At 36.9% G+C, this 27,977-nt stretch overlaps 2 protein-coding genes across 9 annotated transcripts in view; one reads left to right on the top strand and one right to left on the bottom strand.

The window, feature by feature from the left end:
- GIGYF2 (GRB10 interacting GYF protein 2) overlaps positions 1-27,977 on the bottom strand; it is a 125,844-nt gene that overhangs the window by 51,610 nt on the left and 46,257 nt on the right. For 6 of the 7 annotated variants that reach the window (XM_082466256.1, XM_082466257.1, XM_082466252.1 and 3 more), the window contains 5 exons: positions 27,870-27,910; positions 5,168-5,347; positions 1,512-1,729; positions 1,257-1,419; positions 977-1,165 (listed from right to left, as the gene is read on the bottom strand). In XM_082466256.1, the coding sequence (XP_082322382.1) occupies positions 977-1,165; positions 1,257-1,419; positions 1,512-1,729; positions 5,168-5,347; positions 27,870-27,910 (791 nt within the window). Of the gene's footprint in view, positions 1-976; positions 1,166-1,256; positions 1,420-1,511; positions 1,730-5,167; positions 5,348-16,061; positions 16,135-27,869; positions 27,911-27,977 lie in introns of all 7 variants that reach the window. The other variant, XM_082466258.1, reaches the window with a different exon arrangement.
- On the top strand, positions 5,355-27,863 carry KCNJ13 (potassium inwardly rectifying channel subfamily J member 13). Of its 2 annotated transcripts, XM_082466299.1 has the most exons (3): positions 16,038-16,097; positions 21,048-21,523; positions 23,657-27,863. In XM_082466299.1, the coding sequence occupies exons 2-3, from the start codon at positions 21,064-21,066 to the stop codon at positions 24,277-24,279; spliced, it is 1,083 nt and encodes a 360-aa protein (XP_082322425.1). In that variant the 5' UTR covers positions 16,038-16,097; positions 21,048-21,063; the 3' UTR covers positions 24,280-27,863. The 2 variants fall into 2 exon arrangements, with proteins under 2 accessions (XP_082322426.1, XP_082322425.1); XM_082466300.1 differs by having other exon boundaries at positions 5,355-21,287; positions 23,657-23,843.

The following is a 27,977-nucleotide window of genomic DNA, read 5'->3' as shown; positions in this document are numbered from 1 at the left end:
CTTGCTGAATTCATTCACTCAGCTTTATGATAGACATAAAAAACTGAAAAACAAAAAATCCTTGGTTCAAGCTATCAAAATAGTATTTACTGGGCAAAAAAGAGAATAAACAGATCTTTATAATATTGTATTGCTATGTTAGAAACAGTGCTGGTTGTTTAAGAAGAAAGAGAAGACACCTAACCTAGCTTGGGAACTTGGGGTGGGAGAGTTTCAGGCACAGAGAACAGCATATGCTAAGGCACAAAGGCAAGAGAACAAGGCACATTTCAGGACCTAACAGGCTGTGAAGCTGGTGAATAGAGTACAAAGTAGAGAGAGTTGGTGCTGAAACTGCACGGAGGGAGGCAGATGCCAGGTCATGCAAGGTCTCTTAGGCCATGTTAAAGGGTATAAATTTTTATGATGAACAAATCAATTCACCTTTCAACATCAGGTATTATACGGTCATTTTATGTCCAAGAAGAAACATGGGAATGAACATTAATTTTACCTACTAAGGTATATGAGCAACTTAAAATCAATATAATGACACTGGAGAAGGAGATCCACTTGAAGCTTATTCTCCAGCAAAGGTGGTGGACTTGCACAGACTCACCTTGGCCTCTTTTGAAACAACGGCATTCTGGTGTGTCATCTGGATGCACATATAGCCATTACATAAAAGGAATCTGATATGGGAATCAAACTACCACAGAGGATCCCAAACTCAGTTTGCTTGACTGATACCAGCGTGGCTATATCATAGCATCCTAGGAAATGATACTACTTTGCTGCTTCTAATTCTGTTTTGATGAATTCTGAGATAGATACACAGGGGAAGCAGTGTTTGAGAAGGTTTACTGGTAAAATAATCTATTCCAATAATTTACCACTAGAAGCAGTTCAAAGAGGCATAAACAGAAGCCTCTCTTATCGGTGATCACTGGCCCCAGCAGAGTCCAAGTTTGGCTTGTTGCCTCTCATAAATACATACCGTCCCCCCTGCTGGGTACTTTGGCTGGTAGACTATTTTCTGTCCGACTCTCTTCTTCAGCTTTTTCCATTTGCTCAGTTTTGGGTTCCTCTTTCCTCTCAAACTGCGGTGCCTCCTGAGGCTGAAGGTCTGAAGGAGTGCCTGGTCTAGCAGATGAGGTGGAGGTTTGGGGGGTTTCCTCACTAGCTTCTGTAACATGACGTAATCTTAAATTAACAACTCAGGAAACTTTTAGTTTGATTTTTTTTTAAAAAAAGTAAAGGACAAAAATGAGCCTTACCAACTCCTACTCTGTCTGTCTTTTCTCCTTCCTTCTTATTTGTCTTATCGGGTTCTTTGGCTTCTTCATTATGGCTACCTTCAGAGTCAGAGCATTCCTCCCCTTCTTCTACAGGCCGGAAGTCCATCTCCTGCTCTTCTGGGATAGGCTCTTTCTGTACTTTCTGTAGCAAGAAAATTAAGCCAAAGATTCACAGCATATTTGGATTTGGAAGAAGGGCAGTACCTGTCATAATATTTAAAACAAATGTCTCACCTTTAGAGACAGGAATGCTCCAGATGAGTCAAATGTGCCCATTTCTTCCTCGGCATCCTCTAGGCACCATTCAGGCAAGCTATCCCTGTCGTCATCTATGCTTCCACTGCCAGAGCGCACCCTTCGGTAACCCCGTTCATCATCCCGATCTCGAAAATCAAACTCAAACCTTCGCCGTCGTTCCATGTGTTCCCGCCAGCCTGCAGAACGAGGGCCATCTGGGATGAAGAGGAGGACACAAACCTTAGAAAAGTTTTATGACAGTATTTGAGAAAGAAAACCATAGCTAGGAAACAAAGGAGAAAACTACAACTGACAGCAAATTCAAATGGATCAATCTACTAAAGAGAAAATTAGGCAAATGAAACGAAGCTCAAGGCTCAGTATTATATACGATACACCATCACTAAGTGACAACAGTAGTTATCTTCATTAACTACTGAGTCACACAACATACTCTAAAGCTTTTAAAGATAAATTTAAAACACATCATTTTTAAAGGACAGTTCTTCAAAGTACATACTTTTAATAAGCTCTAGATATCTGACTGAAATGCTGATAGGCCACTCACGTGGCCCACTCCTAGCCCAGACTTACAGCACTGGATATCTTTCCATACTGAGGTCCATGCCTTCCCTTTGGCAAGTCTTAAAGCATTTTCTTTCTTCTGATGAAAATATCATTCTTTATGGATAAGACCAGCTCCCTTGATAATATAATAATATCCAGGATACTATGATATTATGTCAATTCATAATATCAAACTCATCATGTCCACTTACCAGCGCTAGGATCCCATTTGTAATTCTGATTCCCAAAAAAGGTCATGGAATTATAGCACTGACATGTCCTATTCGGCCCACTATCCTAGTTTTATAGTTTAAGAAGCAAAACCTCTGACAGCAGAAGTAACGTGCATAATGAAAAGTAGAACTAGAATCCAATTCTGCATCCTCTACTGCTTTTTCCACAATAACATGCTTACTCTCCTTTCCCTTTTCTCTCATCTCTTAACTCTCCCTAGGAGTTTTAATTTAATACCCCCAGGGACATTCCTAAATCCACCCCTGCATATTATGTAGCACATCTACTTTCCAACAAAAAATGAATGCCTAAGACTAAAAGCTACAAGTTAAGGTATTTTCTCTAAAAAAAAAAAAAAAAAAAAAAGCGGGGGGCGGGGGTTGGTTCTTGTTAAAATCTGACAAACCTGAGCCTAACAGTCTTAAGAAGAGACATGTTTTAACCTATATCTTTGACTGCTTTCTCTGTGGGAGACACCAAAAGAAATGAGGTCAAAGTTAAATGTTACTATACTACTGAGGCCCAATTTGCTAAAACCAGCAATCTAAAAATCAAACTGAAAACCAAAGGGCAAAATGTTAAAACACCAAATACAGGTAGCATCTTATAAGCCACTAACAAAAAGGTAAGAAAACATTATTCTCCCACTTCCCACACTTTACTTACAACAACAAAACACAATTTACTATCTTCTATGAAAATGAAGGAATTTTATACCCAGATTGCCTAAATGTTAACCTAGAGTCATTATCCCAAAGAAGTGCTCATGATCAAAAGCTGAATTCCAGAGTACTCTGTCTGCTACTCGCATTTCTAAGTATGCACTGTGATAGGAATCTATCCTTCTAGGCTTGTGGCGCATTCTTCCCTCTTAACTAAGTTTCTTAAGTTCACCTCCCAGAGTGGGTGCTTAGCTGTCCTTATTGCTCCCAACTCCATACATATCCAACTGTGAGCCATACTTTAATAAAACTATATACCATAGTTTTTTTGTTGTCTTAAATAGTTAATAAAATTTTATTCATGAAACTGAATTTAGCAGATAAGGCACATCTCTAGCTTATTAAGACTGACCACTGCTTTATAGACCTTATATCAGAACTAAAGTTTGATACTATTTTCATAAGTCAAAATCATGATATTTAAAATTTTAATCAAAGCCTAATAAAGGATTAACTAAAATGTTAAGAGTAACTGATAACAACTGATATAATCAGACTTATTTTTAATATGCTGGGTTGAAAAAGTAGATGGTATTTTTTTAATGCCTATTTATAGTGTTTTTTCAGCCCCCATGCATCTTTACGTCCCCCAAACTGTCTTTTTAAAATATATGTATAAAAAATTTGGAAAATTGTCAAGTTGATGACAAAACTGACATGAAAAGTCAAATACTGGAGAGAAAGATTTAGAAAAGATGGGGGGGAAAAAAAGGACTATATATACCCAAAATCTAAGCTCTTGGGTGAGAAGGGTAAGTGGTAGAATATAACACTAAAGTTTTACTTTTAACTTGCTTTAATAGAATCAACATCAGACGTTTGGGCTCAGAAACACTGTTCATCTTCCAAAACATTCACCTTGTTTGTTTTTGATCAGCTGGAATTTTTCTTCTTGCTCAGCCCAGATCCTGTCCATTCTTTTAGGGAATGCTTGTTAGGAACATAGTCTACAAACCCTTCTGCTTTACAGGCAAGCTCAGCACAAAATGCCGTGATGCATTGAAGAGAACTATAACAGTTGGCTGCCCAGGACACAGACTGATGAGAATTGCCTAAGTAACTGTGATGCAAGCAATGCCCACTCACGACAGAAAACTCGCTCCAGAGTCAGCCAATGAGGAGTTGGGGTGAAAGCATTATAACTCTATCCAAAGATTAACTTCACTAAGTTTCCACCTACCCACAACGCCATAAAGCACCCTGAATGCCTGTTATAATGTTAACTCAGACCGGGACTAATGGTTTGTTAATAACTTGATTTTAAAAAATAAATAAAAACAGTTTACATTATTATTATAACTTCCTCTATTAAAGTAAGCTTCCTTGGCATACGGCCAATAGGTAAAACAATGTTATGCGTGTGAAATTCAAAAGACATGTACACACTCTTTGTATGCTTCAGTTCTGCATAACCCCAAGATTCAAACTACAGTGGCATCTGACGATCATGAGGCATAGAATCAGCACTTGGGTAGGGAACGATCTTTGACACAAAGCACCAGTGTCTTCAACTACCAGCATATCTAATGTCGGGGAAGAACAGTTTGAAGCATTCTTAAGAGTCAAACAGAAGAACTTATAAAACCACTAAATCACGACTATTCTCTCTCCTTTTTCTAAAGTTAGAGGGACAAAAGAATAAACTTGTGATTATGTTTTTGACCTGGGTTTAAAGTTTATTCTTCGAATGAGCAGAAATCACATTTTTAGGACAAAAAGAGAAAAAAAGAATAAATCCTCTCTTATGCAGGAAAAAAACCTCATTTTAGGGGGAGCCCATATTCCTAAGTAAGCATATAATAATCACCTAAGAAAAACGCACGCTGAAAAAAGATTCAAAAATTTAGGAAAACTGAATGAAACCCTCTCTCATTTTTGCAGTTAAGGGCAGGTGCTTCCCGTTAAACCACACTGCCCCCAGAAAAATAAAAGTGACTTTAATCAACTAAATAGATGTGGGGAATATTTTACGTTAAAACTTTTTGTGGGAGCAAGACTCAGTGTGACAACATAAACATGACCCGTCTTGTTTTTCTTTGCCAGTTTATGTTTTCCACTTTATCCCTAACAATTCCCACCAAATCCTCACTATTTCGGCCCCTGTGTGCTTGTACTCAGCAGAATTCTTACCAGGACTGTGAGGCCGCCACCTCTCTCCATCCCTCCTTGATCCAGCTAGTCGCCAACCTCCATCTTCATCTTCTCCATTCTGTTCCTCTCTAAAAATACGCCAATTTTCACTTTCTGATCGTATAAATTCATGCTTTCTTCCCACTGATGTTGGCCCACCTTCCTCAAAATTTGGTCTCCCTGTAAAGAAAATGAGTCAACATAAGCCTCAGCCAGCAAGGATTTTGAACAGACTTGATTGCTCAAATCAAGCTTTTCTGCAAATGTGTCCATTTCAACGTTCAGGCAGTATAAATAACTGTGGATATATGTGTATATTATTAGGCACACTTCTCAAAGCTGAATGTTCTAAGATTGTGAAATTATTTTTTTAAACAAAATAATATGCGCATTTTTTAAAAGGTTATGCAATGAAAAGTGAATCAACCTTCCCGCTACACAAGAGCCCCCCAGAGTCTTGCTCCCCAGAAGTAACCACCATCAACAGCTTCTTATAAAGCCTTCCAAACACTGACCATGGCTATACTTATGCATACATATACAGATCTCTCATTCACACTCACAAACACTACCCTCAGGCTGTTACATATGTTGTTTTGTACCCTTGCTGTTTTCACTTGGCAGTCCTTCCTTACCAGCATATACTTCTTTTTTTCCATTTTTAAGTCATACAATATTTTTAACTATATGATTTACTAAATCAACTTAATTTATTTAATCAACTTCTACTGGTGATTCTGTCCAAATAGGATATCTGTAAACTTCAACCTCTCTTCTATTCCAAAACAGATTGTAAGCTCAAAACCAGACAGTGGAGGCACTCTACTTTTCCTTTACTCTAGCACCTAGTACACTACAGGCGTACAACAAATTGCTTTGGAACAGAATTCAAAGCTAAGCTATGTCTGACCTGATGCAACTCAAGAGCTACATTAACAGTGAAAGAGAGCCTGTTATGCCAAGTAAACTAAGTTGGTTTCAAAGGACAAGAGAATTCTGAACTGTGCAAATTCTTCAGTCACCATACCACATGTGCTACCACTTACAATTCACAACAAATTACCCAAAATCTCACATTAAAGTATGTAGCTGAATATCCGAAACATACATTGATATCTTCAGTTTATAACAATAAAATATACAAATTCTCACAGTAACAACCTCAATTCTTTTCATTAAACCATATTAAAAGTGAAAAAAATTGTACATTTGAAAATGAGGAAATTCTAATTTCTGGTCATCCTCTTATATTCAATTTCACATGTATTAAGATTCCATATCCTGTTCACCCAAACAGTTATTAGGTTGTTACAAGATATTATTCTATTACAGAATAATCTTGGAATGGGGGGGTACAATTATTTGCTGGGCAAAATACCCTTATTATGACAGGCAGCCTCTAAGATAGCCCTCAACAATCCCTGACTCCTGGCCTCTGTGTAATTCCCTCACCTTAAGCGTGGGCTGGACTTATTACTGACTTGCTCCCAACAGAATCCAGCAGAAGTGATGAGATGTCACTTCTGATACTAAGTTAAAAACTTCCATCTTGGACGCTCTCTCTGAGGGAATCCAGCGGCCCTGTTGTGAGGCAGCCCTGTGGAGAAGCCCACATGGCAAAGAACTGAGGCTTGCCAACAGCCTCGTGAGTGAGCTTGGAAGCGGATCCAACCCCAGATGAGCCCTGAGATGACTGCAGCCTCATGAGAGACCCAGGCCAGAACCACCTAGCTAAGCTGCTCCATCCTGGCCCACAGAAACTGAGAAAATAAATGTTTGCTGCTTTCAGCCACTAAGTTTTGGGGTAACTTGTTACATGGCCACAGTTAATAAAAACACCCACTTAACTGATTTAATCTTCGTAACAATACTCAGTGTTAGAAATTATTCTTCCCATTTTACAGCTGAGAATATTGAGGCTCAAAAAGATAACCCAGGAGAATTGTCCAAAATCACACACCACTATTTAAATGACATAGGATTCAAATCTTAACCTTCTGACTCATTTAACAAATACTTATTGCATATTGCACTAAGTGCCAAGTTTTATGAATTCAAGTATAGATACATTCCATGTCTGCCCTTGGGTTAGAAGGGTCAGAAGACATTCCAGGTTCTCTTGCTCAGAATAAGAAGGGATGAGACATTTTACAAAGCCCACATCCATTATATGACTTGATGAAAAATATATAGCTATACTCACAGAAGAAAAATTTAAAACAAAGAAATCCCTAATGTGTATAAATTGATAAGTGATGGGAAATGACTTTTAAGACATGTAAATCATTCAGTCACAAGCAGTATGTGCCAGGCATAGTGAGAATACAATCGCCTGATGGATGAGCAGGTCAAAACACTCATTTTCATCTACTTTTACACTACGTCTTTGAGAAGTAATGAATGTACCAAAATAAGCAAAGGAAACCCACCAATGGCAAAATGCTTAACGCATCAAAAACTGGTCATTACAGTTTTTTCTAACAGATGATAAGTTGCAAAAAATTAAAGATATTAAAAATAAAAATCCCAGTAATTCCTCAACCATAGAAATAGAACTCTATGTATCTGTGGTTAGCTTTTACATAACATCTTTAAAATGTAGTTTCAATCAGTGTACCCACTATTTTGTAATCTAAATAGCAAATACTTCTCTGTGATTATACACCTTACTGATAATATAAATGGATACATAGCAGGTATACCTTGCAGCTGTTGCACTATCTAGCAGATTATTCCCCACTGGACATTTACATCATAACTAACTTTTTGAGAACTAGATAACAAGGAAGAAATATCTGTGTGCGTATGTGTTTTGTTTTTCTGAACTACTACTTCTGAAAAAAAACTTCAAAGAGTAAAATTACTAGGTCAAATGACAGACTTCATACATTGACATACCTTTCTCTCCTCCTCAAAAAAAGGGTAGGTAAGACCACCAGACCATTTTAGATTATCAAAACTAAGTGCTGCTATCCTTTTGAAGCTTTTCTACTTTAATGGTTGTAAAATGGTATACTAATGTGGCTCGAATATGAATTTTTCACATCAAAGATTTTTCATATTGTTTGATGACTTTATTTCCCTTTATGTGAATAATTTGCCTGCATTTTTTCCTAAACTAGCAGCTTCTATAACCGTCATAACTGTCAAGTCCTACATATACTTTTCATATTGGTACCTAGGAATAAGAAAAATATAAAGGACAGGATAGGGTAAAAATAGGGAAACTAAAGGAAGAAAAAAATCTGGCTTTTCTGCTTACTGCAAACTCATAATTCTCAACCTGCTGGAAAATCTGTACCTCATAAAGTTTAACTGACTATTTATACCATTCTTTGTTCCAAAAAGGATTTGTGACAGAAATTTTGAAGATATAGAGGAGCACAGTACTAAAGGAAGAATGAAGATCGTGGAGTCACAGACCTGATTTTAAACTGTCTCCAATTCTGATCTGTACACCTTGACTAAAGATCCCATTCCTAATATGAAAGAGGGTATGTGTGTGTGCGTGCGTGTGTGTGTATTACTGAGGCAGCCGTCTGAATTTACACAGACACTAGCCAATTCCAGTTCAAAAATTCTATAACAAAGGAGTTCAGATCTTGTTACCAAGTGCTTGTTTCTACAAAATAATTCCTAAAAACTGCAATATATTTTTTGATATATCAAATGTTGCATAACGAATAACTGAAACAGAAAGATCTGGGTGACAACTTCTCCAGTAAACCAAGGAAAACCAGAATAATATAATTCTGACATGCCAAACATATCCCACACGTAAGTGCGAGGTAAAGAAAGTTTTGCGTTCAGTCATCACTGTCATTTTCATAAGAGAAGGATGAAAAGGATTCAAGAACTTTTAAATGTACCATACTCATCTCCTCCCCCTATCTTTAAGAAAACTTACTATTGGACTTCCCTGGTGGTGCAGTGGTAAGAATCTGCCTGTCAATGCAGGGGACACGGGTTCGCGCCCTGATCCGGGAAGATCCCACATGCCACAGAGCAACTAAGCCCGTGCACCACAACTACTGAGCCTGCACTCTAGAGCTCACAAGCCACAACTACTAAAGCCCGCGCACCTGGAGCCCGTGCTCCGCAACAAGAGAAGCCACCGCAGTGAGAAGTCCGCGCACCGCAACAGAGTAGCACCCGCTCACCACCACAAGAGAAAGCCCGCATGCAGCAACGAAGACCCAATGCAGCCAAAAATGAATGAATGAATGAATGAAAACTTATTATTGAAGTATAACATTCATATCAAGAAGTACACAAATCATAAATGTACAATTCAGAGTTTTCACAAAGCAATATATATCCACCTAACTACTAAGATTTAAAAAAAAAATTTATCAGGACCTCTCAAGTCTTCATGTCCCCCCAATCGGCCCTTACCAAGGTAAACGCTATCCTGCCTTCTATCTCCAAAGATTAGTTTTGCCTATTTTTGAACTTTTTTATATAAACGGAATATTAGTTTACGTCTGGCTTTTTTTTTTACTGAAGTATAGTTGTTTAATTAACACTGTTGTGTTAATTTCTGCTGTACATCAAAGTGATTTAGTTATACATATATACATGCCCTTTTTTTAATATTCTTTTCCATCATGGTTTATCACAGGGTATTGAATATAGTTCTCTGTGCTGTACAGTAGGACCTATTGTTTACCCATTCTATATATAAAAGCTTACATCTGTTAATCCCAACCTCCCACTCCTCCCCTCCCCCAACCCCCTCTCCCTTGGTAACCACAAGTGTGTTCTCTATGTCCATGATTCTGTTTCATAGAAAGGTTCATTTGTGTCATATTTTAGATTCCACATACAAGTGATATCATATGGTATTTGTCTTTCTCTTTCTGACTTACTTCACTTAGTACGATAATCTCTAGTTGCATCCATGTTGCTGCAAATGGCATTATTTCATTCCTTTTTACAGCTGAGTAGTATTCCATTGTATATATGTACCACATCTTTTTTATCCATTCATCTGTTGTTTCCATGTCTTGGCTATTGTGAACAGTGCTGCTATGAACACAGGGGTGCATGTATCTTTTTGAACTAGAGTTTTGTCTGGGTATATGCCCAGGAGCAGAACTGCTAGATCATATGGTAATTCTATTTTTAGTCTTCTGAGGAACCTCCCTATTGTTTTCCATAGTGGCTGTACCAACTTACATTCCCACCAACAGTGTAGGAGGGTTCCCTTTTCTCTTACCTCTCCAGCATTTGTTATTTGTAGAGTTTTTTTCATGTTTTTTTTTCTGGCGGCACCTCATGGTTAGTGGGATCTTAGTTCCCCAACCAGGGACTGAACCCAGGCCCTCGGCAGTGAAGCCTGGGAATCCTAACCACTGGACCACCAGGGAATTCCCTGTTATTTGTACAGTTTTTATGGATGGCCATTCTGACTGGTGTGAGGTGGTACCTCGTTGTAGTTTTGATTTGCATTTCTCTAATAATTAAGAGACATCAAGCATCTTTTCATGTACTATTGACCACTCGTATTTCTTCTTTGGAGAAATGTCTATTTAGGTCTTCTGCCCATTTTTCAATTGAGTTGTTTGTTTTTTTGTTGTTGAGTTGTATGAGCTGTTTGTATATTTTGGAAATTAAGCCCGTGTCAGTCGCTTTGTTTGCAAATATTTTCTCCCATTCTGTAGTATGTCTGGCTTCTTTCATTGAACATTACGGGAAATTCACCCACGTTGTTACAGAGAACAGAAGCTTGTTCTTTTGCACTGTGGTATGGGATCTCATTGTATGAACAGACCACAATGTATTACTCTACTACTGATTTAGGTTGTTTCCAGTTTTTTGCTATTATAAACTGCGCTGCTATAAACATTCCTGGATGTGAAATTTGGTGAGCCTATGTTTCCAATTCTGTTGGTATTTACCTAGGAGTGAAACTGCTGGGCCATAAGGTATATTCAACTTCAGTAAGTACTACCAAGTATTTTCCCAGAGAAACAGTACTACTACACCATTTTTTGCTTGTTTGTTTACTCATACCTCTAGCACACATTAAGATGAGTGCTTTCTCCATGAACAAATACAGTTAAAGACATATGACTGAAAATAAAGAAGAGACTTAGACATAGCACCTACCCTCCAGGTCCACAGTCCAGGGACACACATGTAAACAAATGACTTGATACATTACAGTTGACAAAATGCATTGATATATCTCATCCGATACTCATAATAACCACAAGGGTTGAGTCAACCTTACCATCTTTTTTTTTTTTTTTTAAACACCCAAAGATTTTATTAGGGGAAATGCCTGCATGAAAGGAAGGAGGGAAGAAGCCAGGGAAGGCTGGGAGAGCCATCAGACCAAGATGCAAGGCACGGTTAGATACTTGATAAAGATTTATTGAAGAAATTAGGAGCTTCTTTAAGATCTTTGAAGTCAGGGGTCAGAATGATAAAAGTTACATTCACATAACTTCTTACAGATAGTAACATGAAAGAATTTTAGGGCAAAAAAAATCTTAGATATAAACTAATCCTGGGTAGTGACTGTGAGAGCCAAGGACTTCACAGGGTCCTGGGCTTCACTCTGTGCTGGGACCAGCCACTGGATTGGACTGGAGCAGGGAGCTCATTTACCTTCAACCTTACCATCTTTATTGTTCCCGTGAGGAAAGGGATACCTGTAGGGGGGATCTCCCACGGTCACACAGCTGAGTAGTGACCAAATCAGAAATAGAACATAGATGTTCAAACTCCTAATCCAGGGTTTACTCATAAATTAAACCCATCAGAAGCAGCCAGAAATTCTACAAAAATAAAGTAGAAAAAGGAAGTTCTGTGATCTAAGTCTAAAGAGCTCTAAAAAGGCAACAGACATATCATGCATAGAAAAGCTTGGGGATAGAGACTGCCAAGGTGTCTAAATGGAACTAAATTTGTTAACCTTCCAGCAGATAAACGATAACAAAATGTGTACCCCTGAAAAAAATGTTAAGATCAACTTAATATACAACAATATAAAAATTTTACTCAAAATTATTTTGAGGGGTAAAAAAAGACTTCAAGTACAATCTAATAGAATATACATTTCCAATTACTACTAATATAATTTACAATATAAATTATACTATATGCAAGAATTGCTCTAAAACATTAAAATAAATCCTTTATAACCTAAATGATTACAGCAGATTTGTATGTATATAAATTTGGGTGGGATGTGAGGGTGCCAAAAAACTTTATAATGAGTTAACTCATTACAGGGTTAAAAAATATATATATATTTGTGTGTTACTGACATAATTTAAAATAAATGATAAAGTTGTTCATGGGCAACTCAGAAGATAATAGCTAAAGCTCCTTTAATGTCTAAAAATTACATGACTCCAAAGTGACCAGGGCTAAAATGAATGAGGGACACCCACACCCACATGGCCTTTCTCAGCACTTAAAATCAGTCTTCCTCTTTCCATAACATCAGCAATATGTCAAAGCTGAGTAGCCAAATATTTTAGTTGACTTTTTTAAAAATCTTAACAGATTAATATGTAAACAAGATGATTTAAAGGTAAACATAATTAAATAATTTACAAATTAATGCCTGAACTAAATATTTCTAACCTATAGTCAACAAATGAGCTTGGGGCTATGAATCCTTAAACTGGAAGCACATATCACGCTGGCATGCTTTTATCTTTTTTCAGGGAAAAGGGTCTAAGGTTTTTGCCAGGGTCTTAAAGGTGTCTATGACCTCTAAAAGGTAAAGAAATATAAATTTAAAATATATTTTTTTCTATTCAATATGGCAAACATGACAGTCTTATGAGCAAACTACACTACCTGTATAACAGATTTTATATTCTTACATCAACAATTCCTCAAGATGTATAAAAGGTGCTAAAATACAATTGCACTACATATATAAATACTTTCCCCAATGGCAATAAATACTTGGTTGTTTCTGCCTGAATGTACTGTCTAAATAGGACTCTTCTAATAATAAAATAAAATTAAAATGCAGTATTGGTTTTAGTCTGGTGTAATTGAGTGGACTTCCTAAGGAGAAAGAGCAGTAAAAGGGCACCTGTGTGCATGTTTGACTTACAGCCAGAAATGGTGTTTATGGAAAACTTCAGATGGAGCAAAAAGGCACTCAGCCAACAAAATCTACAGCTGTGAAACTTGGAACTCAGAAGCGCCCAAACTCCAAAAGCAAAAGCGGAATTATGGGACAGACTTTGAAGCTTGTTTATGTGCAAATTTTTCTAGCAAGTAACTTTGTATTTCTCTATTCAGATATATATTCTCTGATTAACACTAAAAATATTTTCTAATACCAGAGAAAACAGTGAAAGGGAATCCCATCCAGGTATTGATATTTACTTGTCCCCCCAATTGTAAACAAAACTCAGGGTAACTAGGATGGAGTAGTTTAAATTCTATATCCAGAGATTTGCAACTTTTCTCCCATCCTAACCCCTGAGGAGGTAACAAATCTGCTCCACTGGTTACTATGGTCCTGAAAACACAGCAGCTCCTGGCTGGGAGAGACTGGAGGGGCTGCTGTATATCAGACTCTGAAAAAGCACCTCATGTGGTCTAAGTATGCCCCATATTCCTATAACCTTTATGCTCAGTCGTCTGCTGGTATATACCCAGACGCTGCCTGAAGTCTCAGGGAAAGATGATCAGTAGAGGGCTTCAATGCAGAACTGGAAAGAGACTAGGCATCTTCTAAAGAAAGCTAAGTACACTGTGTAAGAAAGAGCATTGGAGACCAGGGCTAAAGGTTAAAAATTGTGAGATTATGTATATACATAGGCAAGACACTGCACTCCAACTAAAGGTTTTGTTGTTTTCAGGTACAATGTGGTACAATTATGGATTATATACTGGATTGCTTTAGCCAGAAAGAAAAGCAAACAATTTAGGGATACAGAACTGAATTTAATAAAGAATAATGTACCTGATTCTTGGCATCTTGCTTAATCATTATAATTTGGAATAAAAAATAAATCAATCAATGAACAGATATCTAGCAGCATGTATGTTCATTTATAGAAGAATGTTTTAGAGCCATCTCCAACTGAAATCATTAATTCTGTTTAGATGGAGGGCCCATGTATTTTAGGGTGAAGTTGGTTTATCATCTGTGCCAATAGCAAGTTTCATCTCAGCTAACCGGGCAACTTCAAACAGAAATGAATTTATGTGCTCCGGCTATTATAATGGGAGTGCTATGCTCCTAAGGAGACACTCCAGAACTGGTCTACGACATCCATTCAGTTAGCAATTAGGAATCACTGTTTACAGACCACAGCAGACTTTCACAGTGTGAAATCCAGAAACCAGAATACTTCTTCACTTGAGACATTTCTTTCTTGACAATCATCTGTAAATCATTTCTGTCTGAATATATTATGGAAAGAGGCTTCTAATGTTGGTAAAATCCTTTACTATCTTGCTTACTATAATGTCTATTCAAGACACATGGCAGGTACACTTTCAGTACTGCTTTCTGAAAGGCAGTGTTACACTATATTTACTCTGTCTTCCCTCTTCCACCCCCAATCAGTAAACTAGCAATTGATATAAAGTATAATTCCTACCAGAACATGCAGGGAAGGTGCATCACATCACAAGTCTCTCCTTTATGCTTTTACCTTCTCTAGTTCTGAAGGTCAAAGTTTGCAGTGCTGTGTCTGAACTTGTATTGAAATGTTTGGCATTAATAAAACAAAGAAGGAATTAATATATTTTTTAATTGTGGGGGGAGGAGAAGGAATCTACAAAGGCGGATTTCACTTTCTAAGCAGCATTATATTGGTCTAGATTAATAATTTTCCCAGCAGGCCTTCAATGATTTTACTATGAACAATCGCAGCCTTTGTATCTCAGATCCCCTTACATGTGACATTTGATCAAAGTTTTCAAATCAGCAGCTAATGGAGGTGGAGAAAAGTTCTGCTCAGTAAGGCATTATACAAAGCCATCCCACAGCTCATTCTGAGGTTGCTACAAGCTGGATCACAGAGGTTTTCCAGCTAAACATTATTTAGATGTTAAGTTAAAGTTTCTGTACCCTGAACACTATATTTATTGCATGTCATCATACTTCTCCGGGAAACATCCCCTAAACATCACTAAAGCATGACTTAAGAAAATTCTTCAGTTCTTTCACACAGGTGTGTTTTTTAGAGATAAGTGTAAGGAACCAAACAATTAAATGTATTCTTATTCAAGGTTTCTGTACATAGCCTTAAAAAAATAAGGAAGTCTGCCTCCTTGCCCCCCCCAAAAAAGATTTCAGGTAACTAAATTACCTCTATTACTAGTTCTAGAATTAGTGGTAGTCATTCTGATGAGATGGGATACGAAAAGAAAACTAGTAAAATCAATTCATTAATTTCTACCTAAAAGTCCTTATCCAAGGAAATATTCCCCAAAGAAATGGAGGAAAAAAAGATTAGTAAAGGAAATATCTCACACTTAAACATGCTATATAAGGAAAGACGGCTGAAAGGAAATCTTGCAGGGAATTTTATCCCTTTGAACTTTTAAATAAACTCTTAAGTAAGATTATGCAAACTTACTAAAGACCGGTCCTGATTAGAGAGAAAAAATGCACCCCTTCTCCAAGTCAGTTCTGGAGGCTTTCTCCAGAGTTGTTAAGGTCTGTGATGGGTAAAGAAAGACCTCCTAACAAACCAGCATTCTTTTCCACAGGATCAGAGCTAACTGGCCCCCCACAGACTAAGTGACCAATCACATCAGCTTCAGCTGAACCCAGCCCCCACGACATTATAAACAGAGCAATGTGAACCGTAAACCCAGTCCAAGAAGAGAACCTACAAGCTGGACTTGTAGATTAAAATTACCTCACCAAAAAGACAGGCTCTGAAAGCTTCCTCCAGACCTACCTGTGTATAAGGCTGGCCCAGCAAAAGAACTGGTGAGTACATGAGAAAATATTCAATCTTATTTCTTTCCTTAAGGGGAACAGAGAAAAAAACTGACTGACAAATAGGGACGGAGCTAGATATTGCCAATAGAGTTTTAAAACAAAGACATTACCTACAGGGTCATACATTAAGGTTCTTTATTCTTTTTCCTTAAATTTTGGAAATAGAATAATAGTCCTCTTGAAAGCATTATTGGAAATTTTCTTCTTAATTGTTTTACTAAATGTATACTAATTCTCCATTATAATATAGAAATGAGAAGAGAAAGATCCTGGAAAAAATTCAGTGGCTTTTAAAAAAATGTATCTTTTTCTTTTGGAAGGGATTAAAGAAACCCAAAATGAGCAAACAAAAACAAATGACCCCCCCCCAAAAAAAATCATTTTGTTTTTACTTTTTTAAACCATAGGAAAAATGATGAGTGTCCTAATTTCTTTTTAAGCACGAAATTATTGCTGAAATTAGGTGCTTCTACAAATAAGAAATTAAAATACAAAAGAATCTCTGAGCTTATATAACAGAATTAGAGCTCACACTATTTGCCCTAATTATAGAGGGCAGGAGAGATGATTATGACTCTCTTCACAGTCTTTAACTGTTTACACCAGAAGTGAACAAATACACAGTAATACTGCAATCATTTAACATTTGTAGTTATTATAACTTACATCTTAACTGTTTAATATGAACTATACTACTACATTACAACATGACAATAAAAGACATAATTTTGAGTGCTACAACCTAATGAGTAAAATGAATCCGTTATTTTGATGACCAATGAAGCATTCAAACTATCATTTTTATAAAGTACTATTTTTTCCATCAAATGGTTTATAAATGGGCAAATATTTCATAGCCCACACAGAGAGGTACAAGCAAACCATCCCAATTCTACTGGGATCAATTTACAAGAATCATATAAATACAGACTAGGAAAAACACATTCAAAAAGCACTTGTGTACCTGTAGAGATATGAAAATAACCTGGAAATATAATAGCATAAACATAATGTCTGTCCATCAGACACTTTTAAATTTGATGGAAAGAAAATCTACATATATTGGGCAACAATAATTTAATGTTTTAAATGCCATACAAGCATATATAAAATTATATAGAAAAAAATCACACAGGAAACCTGTATCAGTGGAGGGAAATGGTAGTAAGTTTACAAACATGTAGGATTCTAAAGGATCACATTATTTAATTCCCTCTTTTCTTTCTTCCTCTTTTTAATATAAGGAAGCCTGGCCAAGGGGATTGGGTGGCTCGCCCAAACTGACACAGCTATGTAACCAACAGAGCCAGAACCCGGTCGGCTAGATTTCCCACCCTGTCTTCGTTATGCTAAACCACACTGACTACATGAGTGCAAAGAATGGAGTTATTCAGGGTAATCTGTTAAGTGGGGATTGAAATCTTACCTCTCTCAACTACTCCACTTTCCAACACCATCTAAACAAGATTTAGGAAGGTTTTATATATAAAAAGGACAATGCTTCACTGTTTTGATATTAGCCTTCTGACTGTCCTGTTCACAGGTTTTTTCGCGTATTTACTTAGTTGCAAGAGAAAAAAAAACTGTAAAAGCCTAGAGCAAGAGTGCTACAAAAGCTATAGGTAAGAAGTTACAATCCTGAAAAGGCCCAAATGAAAATAATTAATTTTGTTAGCTATAGTATGTATACAAAGACTGTCTCCTCAGGTAATGAATTTTAGAACTTAATGAAGCAAGCTGAAAATCAAGAAGAACCATGGACCTTTCCGCCCACAAATTACTATGACACAATAAGCAATCAGTGGTTCCATAAGTGGAACAGCACTAGTGTACAGCTTCATCATGGGCATTTTCACATAGGCAGGAAGCAAGAAACAATAAAGGTCAAAGCCACGGACAAGGCAAAACCACACAGTGGTTCACAAACTTACTGAAGGCAGCCAACTACTCTTTATTGCTATATCCTTCTTCTTCAAGTGTCAAAATGTCTTTTCTTCTATAAAATTATGATGAAAGTATTATATTTTTAAAATTATTTTCTCACCTGGCAAAATACAAATTTGGCAATGCTTTATAAGAACTCTCCTCTCCACATTTTGTTTTAACTCTGCTGGTCTATAGAATCTAAGACTAGACTATGTACAATAATTCTGATTGCACTCATCTTCAAATCTTGCAAGATGTTTTCCTTAACTGAAAATATCCTTCTTGCCTACAAATCATATGTCTTAGCCTAAGCATTTCTGAAGAACAAAGATTCTGTAGGGGCTCTTGGATAGAACTAGTCAAATGTAACGTGTTATTCACAAAAGCTAACTAGGGTCAAAATGTCTATTTTTGAGGCAATATAGCACCGACTCTGGACTACGGACTGAGCAGGAACTGACCACCACTTACTACCTCTGTGATCTTAGGAAACTCACTGTGGCTCAGTTTCATTATCTATAAAATGGGCATTAATAATGGTACTTATTACTAGGAAAGTTAAGAAACATTATTAATACCAATAAGGCATGTAATAGCCCAAGAGGTTACTCTGTGCCAGGCATTGCTATTGGCTTCACATGAGTCAATACATGTGAAGTGCTTGGTATGATTCCTGGCACATAATAAATAATATATATTAGCCAATATTATTAATCATTATTGGCATAAAAATTATGCATAAAGTTAACAATGATTTAAAATGGATATTTGAGACATTTCTGGGGACAGGAGAGTTCTAAAGGTGCTAAAAATCAGGCTGCCAAAGACTATTTTGTGAATGCAGTACCAATCATCTTGGGAAAGACTTTTATCTCACCAAACTCTAAATATTAGACAGCTTCTTTTAGTTAAAAAAAAAAAAAAAATAACCAACTGTTAAGTTAGTCAGACTTGCAAAATAATCCATACGCCTTGTGAAAATGTCTTTTATCTGCCTGATCCTCAGTGATCTCATCTGAAAAATGGGATAAGAATCTCTATCTTAAAAAAAAAAAAATGAATGTCTGTCTTGCTGAGATACCAAAGAATTAGAGACAATGCAGTAATGAAAGCACCTAGCACAATGCCTATGAATATTTTGTTGTTATTATTATAATTTCCAAAAGGGCAGAGATCAGGTCTTCTAAAACATCAAAAAATCTAGCAAAATGAATCATTAAATAGCTGTGCCAAGAAAAAAAAAAAAAACTAAATAAAATGATAATGACAACTTGTTAGGATAAATTATAAAACATTAATGCCCTAAGATTTTTTAAAAATTTATAACATGAAACAGAAATGACTATCTAATCTAAATAAAGTTAACAATCAACCCAGTGTTCCATCAGCAACTCATATGTGAAGAAAATATACGAGAATGTCTCTAATCTCACCAATAAATGTTAAATCAGCCTTAGGACAAAAGGGAAAGTATATACCCAGCTGGCCAATGTCCAATTCCAACAACACAGGAAGCCAGTCTCCAAAGCCCCAAAGTCCCTAGACATAGGAGGGTCCATCCAGCAAACTCAAGCAAAGCATCATTGTCATTCAAAAGGTAGGAAGGTGATATGCAACACTTCCAAGGGCATCTACTTCTGAAGGAGGAAGCATCGAAAAGAGTCATGTATAAACTCCTAGTACTGGATTGTGGCAAAGGCGGCAGATTCAGGGGAAGCAAAGTTGCATTTCCCATTCTGTTTCTGCTTGCCTCTGCATAGAAGTCTTTGACACCTTTGTCATATGCAAGGATGGTCACATGGAAAGTGCACATTAGATTTCAACTCACCACACAGAGAAAAGAAGAAACACAGATGAAAACCATTTATAGCTAAAAACTAACTTTACTAACGTTTCTAAAATTGACATTTAATGTCTTAATGATTATTTTAGTTCATTAAACTCGAAGGTTTTTCTTCTGGTTCATTTACTTCTTTTTTTTCTTTTTTAAGGCATTGCCTTTTTTTTTTTTTAATTATTTACTTACTTATTTGGCTGCATCAGGTCTTAGTTGTGGCATGCAGGATCTTTAGTTGTGACACGTGAAATCTTTAGTTGCGGCAAGTGAACTCTTTTAGTCGTGGCATGTGGGGTCTAGTCCCCTGACCAGGGAACGAACCCGGGCCCCCTGCATTAGCAGCCACTGGAATCTTAGCCACTGGACCACCAGGGAAGTACCTGGTTCATTTACTTTTCAAAATTAATATTACCTTGGAATCTCTACCTGGAATTTCTTATTTTGCCAAGAAAATAATTTTCTCTCTACCCCACAATCTAATCAGCATCTAGAATATTCAGAAGGGCGGCAATCCATGAGCCATAGAAGGAAAGACTCCATGAAAATGACCACAAAGTAACAAAAACAAATAAAACCTAATCATAGAACTTTCAACAGGCTAATTATAAAGCATACAATGGAACTATGGATCTCTAAAAGCTTACTCTTATCCTAGCAATAAGTGTGGCTTCAAAACATTTTCAGACAGTTCAACACTACACTTCTAAATGATTTCTATTTAACAGAGGAACACATATTTAACGTTCCTTTTCATTGTGAATTATTCATAGTTATAAATTATTAATTAATTATGGAAAGTTGTTACACACAATGTTTAGTCAAATCAATACATACTTGAAGCCTCGACTTGTGCAAGAAAGATACAGGAGTGTCAAAAAAGACATGAATCGTAATCCCAACCCTTGGGGATTCGTTAAAATGCCAAACAATATTTTAACAGTCATTAAAGGAACCAATAAGAGATATCCTAAGGCAATCCATGATTAGCTATCAAATGAATGACTTAGTCAGTAAATGCTCCCTTATGTAAAGAGAAAAGAGAAAGAGCTATCGGACTGGGAAAGCCTGCCCAGCAGTCAGGGAAGCATTCCAAAAAATTACAAAACAAAGTCTCAGAATTTATTAATATTACCTGAAAAACAGTTAAGGGTTTACTAATTTACTCTTGATTTCAGAGAATTACAGCCTGAGATGGATGGCAGTAATTGCAAAGTTATTGCTCCTCTCCTAACTCAGAGATACCGGAGGATGGTCACCAAGGATGGCCATAGCACACTTCAAATGGATGGCGCTCAAAGAGGTCTTGCATATCTTCGAGACGCTTGGGGAATCCTAATGGACATGCGCTGGCGCTGGATGATGTTGGTTTTTTCTGCTTCTTTTGTTATCCACTGGCTTGTCTTTGCAGTGCTCTGGTATGTTCTAGCTGAGATGAACGGTGATCTGGAACTAGATCATGATGCCCCACCTGAAAACCACACTATCTGTGTCAAGTACATCACCAGTTTCACAGCTGCATTCTCCTTCTCCCTGGAGACACAACTCACAATTGGTTACGGTACCATGTTCCCCAGTGGTGACTGTCCAAGTGCAATCGCCCTACTTGCCATACAAATGCTCCTAGGCCTCATGCTAGAGGCCTTCATCACAGGTAATTGTTTTTTGTATTTTGTTTGTAGTATTTTTGGCTGCGGTGGGTCTTCGTTGCTGTGCGCGGGCTTTCTCTAGTTGCAGTGAGCGGGAGCTACTCTTCATTGCAGTGCACGGGCTTCTCACTGAGGTGGCTTCTCTTGTCGTGGAGCACAGGGTCTAGGCACACGGGCTTCAGTAGTTGCGGCACGTGGGCCCTAGAGCGCACAGGCTTCAGCAGTTGCGGCGCGCAGGCTTCAGTAGTTGTGGCACGCGGGCTCTAGAGTGCAGGCTCAGTAGTTGTGGCACACAGGCTTAGTTGCTCCGCGGCATGTGGGATCTTCCCGGTACAGGGATCGAACCCATGTCCCCTGCATTGGCAGGCCGATTCTTAACCACTGCGCCACCAGGGAAGTCCCCACAGGTAATTGTTTTTGTTCTTAAAAAAAAAAATGTATGAATGTTTTGGAATGGGTATAGTCAGTTATAAGCAACTGTATTACAGAATAATTTATTTGCATTATTGGCAGGTAATGCCTGAGACTGAAAGGAGGAGCCTAGGGTCAAACAATAGGAGAAATTTTAAAAAACCTCTCTCTATACTTAAATTTTACATATTGAAATTTCTTAAGAAAAAAGGGATCATTATGCTACCAGCCAAAAAAATATTAACAAAAAATCTAAAAGGAGTTTTTCAGAGAAGCTAAATATTTTGTTAAATAAGTGAATAAATATGTTCAGTGCATATTTTGACAGTCATTTTACCTAACAGAGGAATTTGATTTTTTTTTTTTAACCTTTACTGGGCTAGAATTTTCTCCTCTGAGTTCATCTTTTCAACATTTACTCAATACTAATGAGCCCAGAGCACCACAGTCAGCATTGCACATCAGAGAACAAGTATACATATCCTGAGCATGTACTGGAAATAGGCCACAATGATTATGAAATTTTGCCTATAAACCTGGCAATGCATGATACTCTTTGCTCTAATAAAGTAGGGCTAGTGATATATACAATTAAAAAATAAAAAACAAAACAAAGAGAAAACCTTGTTTTAACACACTATGGGCGATATTAACAGTGGTCTGGAATAAAGTCCCAGTGCGCTACCACCTGGCTTTTACAACCTGTAGCAAATCACTTAATCTTTACAAGAAGAGTTCTTACACTGGGCCATTCGATAAAATTTAGAGGATATGTAAACTTAGACAGGAAAAACTTGCATCTTTTTTTTTTTTTTACACTAACCTCTAACTGAAATTTGGTATTTCCTTTGGTTATAAATGTAGGCAACAAAAAACAAAAGCATCAGCAAAACCCGTAACTTTGTTACAAACAGAAATCCCAGATATTTTCATATCATACTATAATACTTCAAAACTACAGTACTAAACCTCCACTGTATTTTTTTTATTTAATGCATTAAAAAAGCACATATAGTACACATTGTAATTTTTTAAATGTTCAACTGGATTTCAGTGTATTTGGTTTCCTTTTTATATACTTTATTTTAATGCATTTAAAGCATAATTCTAATAAGAGGTCCATAGACCTCACCAGCCTGCCAACATCTGTGGCACAAAAGTAGTTAAGAAACCCTGATCTACCTGCTGGGGGGCACATGGAGGATGCACTTGAAGTGTACACGGAAACCACCTTAGAGACAGAGCCTTCTTAAAAGAAAAAAGGTTTGTATAAATTTCAAAGTTAAAAATTCTTCAATGTCACTTGTTCTACAGGTCCCCTCCCTACCCCAAATCATTCTACTATGAATTTAATCTCTATTTAAACTTGAAGTAATCTGGTTGCAACTACATTGCATTTATTTTCTGTTACATTATTTTTAAAGCAGGGGCAGGAATACAGGAAATGACCACTCCTCCACTTCATAACAAACTAAAGTTTTACATTTCTATGTAACAAAATGAATTCTGCTTACCCATTTTGAAATTGCAGTTTTAAAATAAAGAATGTATGTACCGTTTTGCAAAATCCTTCAGGCTAATGAGAAATAAACAAGTTCAATTCCTGACTCATTTCGAAGGCATGACACCAAGAAATGTATAACAATTTGCTAGATCCTTCTCATTCAGAAAAGGTATTGATATTTAAACTGTTCATTCTAAAAAAAATTCAATGGTTTCTAATTTAGGTGCCTTTGTGGCGAAGATCGCCCGGCCAAAAAATCGCGCTTTCTCAATTCGCTTTACTGACTTAGCAGTAGTAGCTCACATAGATGGCAAACCTAATCTTATTTTCCAAGTGGCCAACACTCGACCTAGCCCTCTAACCAGTGTTCGGGTCTCAGCTGTACTCTATCAGGAAAGAGAAAACGGCGAACTCTACCAGACCAGTGTGGACTTCCACCTTGATGGCATCAGTTCTGAGGAATGTCCATTCTTTATCTTTCCACTAACCTACTATCACTCCATTATACCATCGAGTCCCCTGGCTACTCTGCTCCAGCATGAAAATCCTCCCCACTTTGAATTAGTTGTGTTCCTTTCAGCAATGCAGGAAGGCACTGGAGAAATATGCCAAAGGAGGACATCCTACCTACCCTCCGAGATCATGTTACATCACTGTTTTGCATCTCTGCTGACCCGAGGTTCCAAAGGTGAATATCAAATCAAGATGGAGAATTTTGATAAGACTATTCCTGAACTTCCAACTCCTCTGGTCTCCAAGAGCCCAAACAGGACTGACCTGGACATCCATATCAATGGACAAAGCATTGACAATTTTCAGATCTCTGAAACAGGACTGACAGAGTAAGAAATATCCATAGCGCCCTATTTTTTAATGTATTAAATATACTCAGCCAGTTATGCACCTATTTTTCCTTCATCATATCCCACGTTTTCTTTTTTCCAATGCTGATTACATCTTTCTGATTACATCATGGTGATCAAGCCTCTGCCCATTAAAAAAAAATGGCTAGCAATACACATTGTGGAAATACAACATTATACAAAGTTTGTATCTGTGGTTATCTGCTGAAATCAATGCATCTGAATGTAACAAATATTTACAATAACAGAAATGCTGTTGGTGAGTTTGTATGGATGTGGTATGATACCAGTAATGAAGGTAAAATGGACAGTGAAGTTTAACACAGCTGAACGCTAAGAAAATCAGCCATAAATTTCTCATTTTCATCTGCAAGTTGAAGCAGCAGCCTAATTTCAAACCTAGCTCCCTGGATAGAACAATGATTTAACAATATTTAGTGAATACCCTTTTAAAACTGTTATTTCTTCAAGGCAACAAAGATCAGTCCTTTGGTTCTTTATAAAACAAAACTAGGGTAAATATTACCCCCTTAATTTTTAACAGCTAAGAACAAAAGTTCACAAGAAAACAGCAAAGAATAGATTTATACATAACTCTAAAAGCATCTGAGCATGACACCCAAACACATACACATATTCACACATTTGTGGCAGAAAGTGATCAGAGCAAGTTAAGATAAGCTCTAGGCTGAAGGAAACTGCAGGGTGGTATTTGAGCAAGGAGATGCAAATTTGTATCTACTTTAAAGCTACCATGCATACTAATCAAATAGTGATTTAAAAATTAAAACCAACTATTCATCTGAATAACTTCCGACCTAAGTAAACACATTCCCTTTCTACTTAGGGTCCACTCAATGGTATAAAAACCTCATAGATGCAAATATATTTACGTTTTTGTAGATATAAAGGTTTAGATATAATTCAACTAGGGGAAAAATCTCCAACAGAAAAAGCAAAAAATAATTAGGCAATGAAGTATTTTCAAACCCAAATTCCTGTTTCAAACTTCAGATAGTTTTTTCTATAAACACAAAATGAGTGTTTATTCACCAGTAGGAGGTTGGACTAGATGAACTCTATTATTTCTTTCCAAATCTAATACTCCATGAAAACTATGCTTTCTCTGCTTTTTTAATTTTGCATATACTAGCATGAACACTTTCCCTTACCTCCAGTTTAACTTAAGACTATCCTTTGTATACTTGTCATTTCAATAAAAAAATCGAACTGTCCTCAAACAGGAACCAAAAAAGTCACCCTATCAGATTTCAAATAGATTTGTTGCTGCTATTCTTTTCTGAAATTTCCCTTATCCAGGTTTATGTGAAAAAAGTGAAAGATTAACCCTCCCTACTGGTGATGACCCACACAGGAATCATCTCTTAAAATAAATACTAGCTAGTAAAGGGAAGCAGTTGTGAAAAGCAGGGCACAGCAGCAAGTCACATTTTTCTACTCCTAGACCAAAAGGAAGAGAAAATAAAGAAGAACTTCGGAGTGCTCTAAGACTAATTATAGCAAAGTATATCAAGGACACAGAAACTTAATCATTGTGAACTTCTGCTGTTTGAAAATCTTAGGCATTCTTAAGTACTAGCTAGACCAACAGGTTTTCCTCCAACCCAAGACTGTTGTAACACATATAGACAGCAGGAATTCTTATTTCTATAATAAAGTTAACAAGATTCACCTAACCTGATGAAAATAAGTATTGAAGATTTACATGGTATATTTTTTCCTAAGAGCTCTACATCACTTACATAGATCAATTCCAACAGTTCAGAGAGGTTGCCCAAAGTGATGCAATTAGGAAGTGAGCAAGACCTGTCTAGGATCTGAGTCTCAATATAGATGCAGTATATTCTCCATTCAAGTCAGAGAAGCGTCTTACTATACTATTTATACATAAACTTTGCATCTGAAAATTAGATATAACTTTCCCTACACACACACCCCCCAAAAAGAACTCCGTTGGTATACTAATGCTATTTAATAAATAGACAACTAAGAGATGCAATCAAATACTTTTGTCTAGGAGGCTGAAAGCTTCTGAAAGAACTGTTCATGATTCTTTTACTTCAAAGAATCACATCTTCTATGTTAAGGATTAAGTTTTCTGCAAAGGCCCCATTATCCTTTCAGGTGAATGGAGTACAGACTGAAAGAGGGGGAAATTTACTGGAAAGTGGGAAGAGCAGCTTTAACTCCTGGCTCTACAGCTCACTTACCTGGGCCACCTGAGAAATCAGTGATGATATCTCGGATACATAATCAGGGAGACCACGTTGGAACTAAGTTAAAAAATGCTTGTGGAAACCAATCCAGATAGCATGACAGTCCCAACAAACTGAAGACAAGTAGATACTAAAAATCATAAGGCCTACTTTTATATATGTACAAGCCCATATTACCAACTGCCAGCAGCAGCCTAATAACCAAAAATTGCTATGTCTGCTTCAAAGCATTGCACACCAAAATGCACTGAGTTGAACCTTTCGGTATCACCTGGATTTTTTTTAATGATCTTTTAATTCCATCCTCACAGAACCATACCGTAAGATGATCACCAGAACTGATCTCCCCCTATGCAGCAATCAACTTCTATTGAATAGGAATTATAATTTGAATATTACAGGCCTTTTTCCACTTCCACATTCTCCCACGGGTATTCACAAGGGTCATGCACAATTCTAACCCAGATGCCTCTAATTCCACCCATTTCTCTACACATAAGAAGCAAATACATGATAAGAACCATCTCTAACTTTAAAAAGAACAAATCATTCTGGAACCTTCAGTACTCAAATTATCTTAATTTGATGTCATAGGACGTCTCACAATTGATCAATATGTCAGTGTGTCCCAACAAACTAGTTAAGTACTGCTGTTCTTGGAGAGAGTAAGATACAGTATGAGCAATTTTTTTTAATCTACAGTATTTTCAACAAAAGTGGATTACTTATAAAAAGAGAAGCTCAGAATCATTAACACAGTTTAATAACCTGAAGTGAGCATCTTATTTAAAAAAGCATTCAATAAAAGCCACTACAAAATATTTTTATAGATCTATGTGGACACTGCCCTGAAAAAAAGAAAGATTATACATCAAAAAGACCAGATGAATAAACGACATTCATAGTAAGAACATTCACAGTTTTAGCCTTTGCTCTCTAATACAAAAGCGAACATTCTAGTATTTTCTCTATTTCTTCTCACCTGTGACATACTATCTGCACTGGAAAAGGAGTTAATAGCCTGCTTCCTAACTTGAAATTTCAATTCGTAAGACAGCCTTAATAAAGAATGTATGTCCTGCAGAGAACACACAGGCCCAAAACGTTACATCAAGTAAATCCTAACGGTTATATTTATCATCCCTGGTTTCATGCAATAAAGCCCTCAAATAACCAGGGAGCTCTGAATGCAAGCAACGCTACAACCCCATCTACTGGAGAGATGCAAGTAATTGAGTCAATTTTTAATAAATGTGTCCTTATGTGTGAGCCTTGTTAAGGACCAATATCATGGAAATCCAGATAAAAATACTTCAAAACAGTAAGAAAGTCTTACCTACATCTTTTCGCCCTGGTTTTTCAAAACGTCTATCACCCCTAGAAAAGGTAAAAATAAGTTTCAAATAAATCTTGAGAGTAATGCATAGATTTCCCATCTATGACA

Source organism: Balaenoptera physalus (assembly GCF_965194825.1).
Source record: "Balaenoptera physalus genome assembly, chromosome: 6".
NCBI lineage: Eukaryota > Metazoa > Chordata > Mammalia > Artiodactyla > Balaenopteridae > Balaenoptera > Balaenoptera physalus.
This window is presented reverse-complemented; position numbering and strand designations above follow the sequence as displayed.